Source organism: Microtus ochrogaster, linkage group LG2, assembly GCF_000317375.1.
Source record: "Microtus ochrogaster isolate Prairie Vole_2 linkage group LG2, MicOch1.0, whole genome shotgun sequence".
Taxonomy (NCBI): Eukaryota; Metazoa; Chordata; class Mammalia; order Rodentia; family Cricetidae; genus Microtus; species Microtus ochrogaster.
Window position 1 is genome coordinate 34,816,232 of NC_022028.1, and position 4,393 is coordinate 34,820,624.

Sequence of the window (4,393 nt, forward strand, 5' to 3'; positions counted from 1 at the left end):
CCCCTCCCCTCATGCCCATGACTCAGAAAACCTTTGGTGAAGGAACTCTGCCCTGACACAAGGCTTCCAGTCCCAGTGGAGCAGTGGACACAGGGACCAAGGGAGGCTGTTCCGAGGAGAGCAGGCTCAAGAGAAGAGAATGGAGCCATCTCTGCCCTGTTCTCCATACAGCCACCCCCAGGGACCTGAGAGGGTGAGGTTTCCAAAGGTCTTCAAGATTCACTTGGGAGGCAGAGGCCAGTGGATCTCTGAGCTCAAGAACAGCCTGGACTATAGAGCAATTGCCAGGACAGTTAGAGTTACACAGAGAAACCCTGTCTCAACCCCCTGCCCCCCTAAAAGGAGTTCAAGAGCCAAACCCAAGGCCTCTTTTCTCAAGAAAAAAGGTCTACCTCAACCCGACACCCGCTTAGGATAGTTCCCTATGTGTTTCTGAGAGCCTCCGGTAGCTGGAGAAAACTAAGCAGCCCCTGGGGAGAACCCCTGAGCAGGAGACCCCAGACATGCAGTGCACCCCATTCTTTGACTCCTAATGTCTTCCCAGTCATTCTGGTTAAAGGATCGCTCCCCAAAAGCTGACCTTGAGCACTAGACAAGGGGTCCAGGCCTGTGCCTCATCTCCCAGCTCCCCATCCTGCTGAGAAAACCCTGGCAATGACCAAGGTTAAAGGCCCCTCTCTGCCACCTCCTCCCCAAACCACCCGTCCCCACCACCCCTTCAGTCTTTCAGACCATGCGGTTCTGAGTCACTCAGCAGCTTCTTAAAATAGACTCAAATTTGTTTATTGAAAATATCACAATAACTGGGCAGGGTATCGCATGCCTTTAGTCCCAGAACTTGGAAGACAGAGGCAAGAGGAGCTCGGTGAGTTCAAGGCCAGCCTGATCTACAGAGGATTCCAGGCCAGCAAGGGCTACGTAGTTACGACCTTGTCTCAAAACCACTCCCCCCCCCAAAAAAAAAGAAAGAAAAATGCCACAATGAACAGAACGCCAACACTCTTCTTCATAAATAAGAGTCGCCAATAAAAAGACACCATTAGAACAAAGGAACGCTATAAAAATCCGGGCGGTGGTGGCGCACGCCTTTAATCCCAGCACTTGGGAGGCAGAGGCAGGCGGATCTCTGTGAGTTCGAGACCAGCCTGGTCTACAAGAGCTAGTTCCAGGACAGGCTCCAAAACCACAGAGAAACCCTGTCTCGAAAAACCAAAAAAAAAAAAAAAAAATCTGGACAATTCCTAGCTGCTCTGAGCTCCAGTTCTGCTCCTTGGGGGGGGGGGGGAACTACAACATACTAAGCCTGTCTTACCCTGGGCTTGTGGTTCTTAGCGGAGGCCCTATGCCCCTAAAAGCCTTCCAGGAAAACCAGAGGACTCTGTATTCTTGGCGATGCTGGTCCGGAGTCCCTCTGTCTCCTATTTCACACAGTGGGGGAATCCACACCCGTGGTCCTATCTCGACTCATACTTCCGAGCACTCCCATGCTCCCTCCTCCACCACCCGTCTCACACCAAAGCCCAGCCCTCCTAATGAGCACTCCCGCCCTCCTGAGACCCTCAGAGGTCACCGCTGGCTCAGGTGGGACACCAGGTAGACCAGGCCCACCAGCAGGAGGCCACGAACCCCGAGCATCATGAGCAGGAAAAGCAAGAGAATGGAGGTCACGGGCTCCACCACGTGGTTCCCGAGATGCCACTGTGGGAAGCCCATGTTCACCAGCTGTCGGTTCAGGTCATTGAAGGGAGACTGGGCGGCACCTAGCCTGGCACCAGCTTGCTGCTGGCGGGGTCCAGGGCCCCCTGGAGGTCCACCATGACCTCTGTTGAAAAAGCCCTGGAAGATGAAGACAGACAAATGAATCCAGAGGAAGCTCTCTTGGAACTGAAGCTCCAGCCAGGAGACTGGGGGATGGGCCCGCCCACTCCGCCCACCCCCTTGGCCATTCTACAACAGTGCTTCCTCCCTAGGAACAACCAAGTCACAGGATCTCAAAGCATAAAGAATTGCAGCCTAGGGCTGGAGAGATGGCTCAGCAGTTAAGAGCATTGTCTGCTCTTCCAAAGGTTCTGAGTTCAATTCCCAGCAACTACATGGTGGCTTGCAACCATCTGTAATGGGGTCTGGTGCCCTTTTCTGGCCTGTAGGCATACACACAGACAGAATATTGTATACATAATAAATAAATAAATATTTTTTAAAAATTGCAGCCTGTGTTCCCATCACCTTCCTGTCATCTGGCCCGGGACAAGGAGGCCAGGACCAAGAGAAGAGGAATTATGTGCGCCCAGCGGACACCTTTTAGGCTGACATCCTTTCCGTAAAATATTCTGAAGTCAATCATTCATCGCTATTATCCAGCTTTTCTGCATCCAAACTTCTTGAGAGAGGCTGGCTCCAGTGGGGTTTGCAAATCCCACCCCAAAGAGAGCGAGCTTATAGCCTTGAGGCCTGGAGAAGTCTCCCTCCCCAGGAGGCAGGAGCCAGACATAAGTCGGGATTCTTAACCTGCTAGGCCCTCTGTGGAATATCAGTCTAGTGGTGGATCGTGACCCCTTTGACCCTTTCTCAGGGGTCACCTAAGCCCATCAAAACCCACAGATAATTACATTATAATTCATAACAGTAGCAAAATGAAGTTATGAAGTAGCAACATAATTTTATGGTTGGGGTCACCACAACATGAGGGTCGCAGCGTCTGGGAAAGTTGAGAATCACTGCTGTAGGTGAGAAGCCAGCTTGAGACACTTGTGGGAGCTGGGGCCTGCAGCTACCCTTCCCCTCAGAATGGATGCCTACCTGCCGAGGACTGCTACTCCTCTGTTGGGTGGTGTTCCTCACCCGGGGGTCGTCATCTTGGACAATCTCCCCATTGGCCAAGATCCTCACCATCCTCCTGGGAGCTGGGACTTCCTGCGGGACTGGACCTGCAATGAAGGCATAGCCAGCCAGCGGGTGTTACCTCTGAGGTCCCCTCAGCAGTTGCCCTGACTGAGCTCTGTCTAGGGAACCCTTTCCCCTGACCTCAAAGGGCCTGTGGCAGAACAGCTGAGAAGGAATGTTTTTCAGTGGTGGTCACACGGTGAGCCACCCTTAGCAAGTGCCTGTGAGAAGGATGTGGGGGGCAGGAAGAAAGGGGGGGAAGAAGGGGAGAGAGTGTCCCAGGGGCTTAGAGTGGCCACGCACCTGTAATCCATCCACCACCGCCAGAACTAACTAACTACAGGAGGTGGAGGCGGGATGATCAGAGGTTAAAGGGCAGACTGACGTTTGGGGCTAGCTTCGGCTAAGTGAAACCCTGCCTCAACGAAAGAAACAGGGCGGAAGGGAAGTACTTTTAATGCTAAAAAGAAAAATAAATTGAGGGGGTTAGGGTGCAGTTCCCAGGGACCGCCAAAAGAGTAAGCGCTAAGGATCTACCCTTAGGTCTCCTCCCAGTTGGCAGAAGACGGGGAAGGGCGGGCTTCCGCTGCAGACGGCACGGACCCTACTGCCCCTCGCCTCCAGGGAGGACCAGTGCCCCTCTGCTAAAGGACAAGGCCCAATGCTCCCACCCCACAGGGTACGAGCTGCGGCTGCGCGGCTCTGGGGAAGCCCAGCTTTGCAGCCCCCAAGGGTGACAGTGGGCCGGGCACTGTCAACCGAGGAGCGCCCAGGTGCTCATCTGGACTCTCCACGAGCAGGGACCCTGAAGCAGGCTGGGCCCGGGGAGGGGCGCGGCGTGGACCCGTAGTATCGCGGTCCCGCGCGCGGCGTCTCGTGCTTTGTCATCCCGCAGCTGGACCACCTGCGCCGCCGCAGTATCTCGGCCAGGCGTGGCTCCTGTCCCCGCAGCGGTGGGGAGGGATCCGGACCCGGACCCGGCGCGAACACCCACCTGCGCGCACGGTTCGCGGGCCTTGGCGTCCACGGGCGGCCGCTTCCTCCCACCTGATCTCAGGAAGCGCGCGCCGCAGGGGCGAGGTCCGGCACAGCGTCCCCTCTGCCGGCTGCCGGAGGGACTGCAGCTGCGGAACCGGGAGGAGGGAGGAGGAGGAAAGGAGAAGGAGCAGCTTGAAAGGGGACGGAGGACTCTAGCAGAGAGATGAGGGGGCTGAGAAGGAATTGGGATGGGGAGTAGTCAGGGAGTGTGGAGGAATACATGATGGGGTGGAGGAAAGGGAAGAGAAGCCCAGGACCCCGGATGGAGAAGAGACATAGGCACAAGCTGAGCCCACAGGTCTCAAATATGCCCAGGTGATCTGCAATGCTCCTTGAGGAGGACCCAGCCCCACCATCCAAGAGCTCCAAGCCCCTTGGGGATGAAGAGGCATGCATCACAGGGCAGGCTTTACCGACTTGCATCAAACTTCCCTCAGGGGTGTTTGGGGCAGGATAATCAGATTTATTGTTG

General features: G+C 55.5%; 1 protein-coding gene across 1 annotated transcript; it reads right to left on the reverse strand.

Moving 5' to 3' along the window:
- Positions 1 to 1,232: 1,232 nt before the first annotated feature.
- Positions 1,233 to 3,969, reverse strand: Fam241b (family with sequence similarity 241 member B). Its single transcript, XM_005360099.2, has 3 exons — positions 3,878 to 3,969; positions 2,800 to 2,927; positions 1,233 to 1,836 (listed from the first exon to the last, which is right to left on the reverse strand). Exons 2-3 carry the CDS (start codon positions 2,890 to 2,892, stop codon positions 1,567 to 1,569), a joined length of 363 nt encoding a protein of 120 aa, XP_005360156.1. The 5' UTR covers positions 2,893 to 2,927; positions 3,878 to 3,969; the 3' UTR covers positions 1,233 to 1,566.
- Positions 3,970 to 4,393: the final 424 nt, after the last annotated feature.

Bases quoted from the DNA above. Each gene is read 5' to 3' on its own strand.
- Fam241b (XM_005360099.2), bottom strand. From the start codon at position 2,892: ATGGTGAGGATCTTGGCCAATGGGGAGATTGTCCAAGATGACGACCCC. The intron at 1,837-2,799 runs GTAGGCATCCAT...TTCATCTTCCAG, and splicing joins GGAGTAGCAGTCCTCGGCAG to GGCTTTTTCAACAGAGGTCA.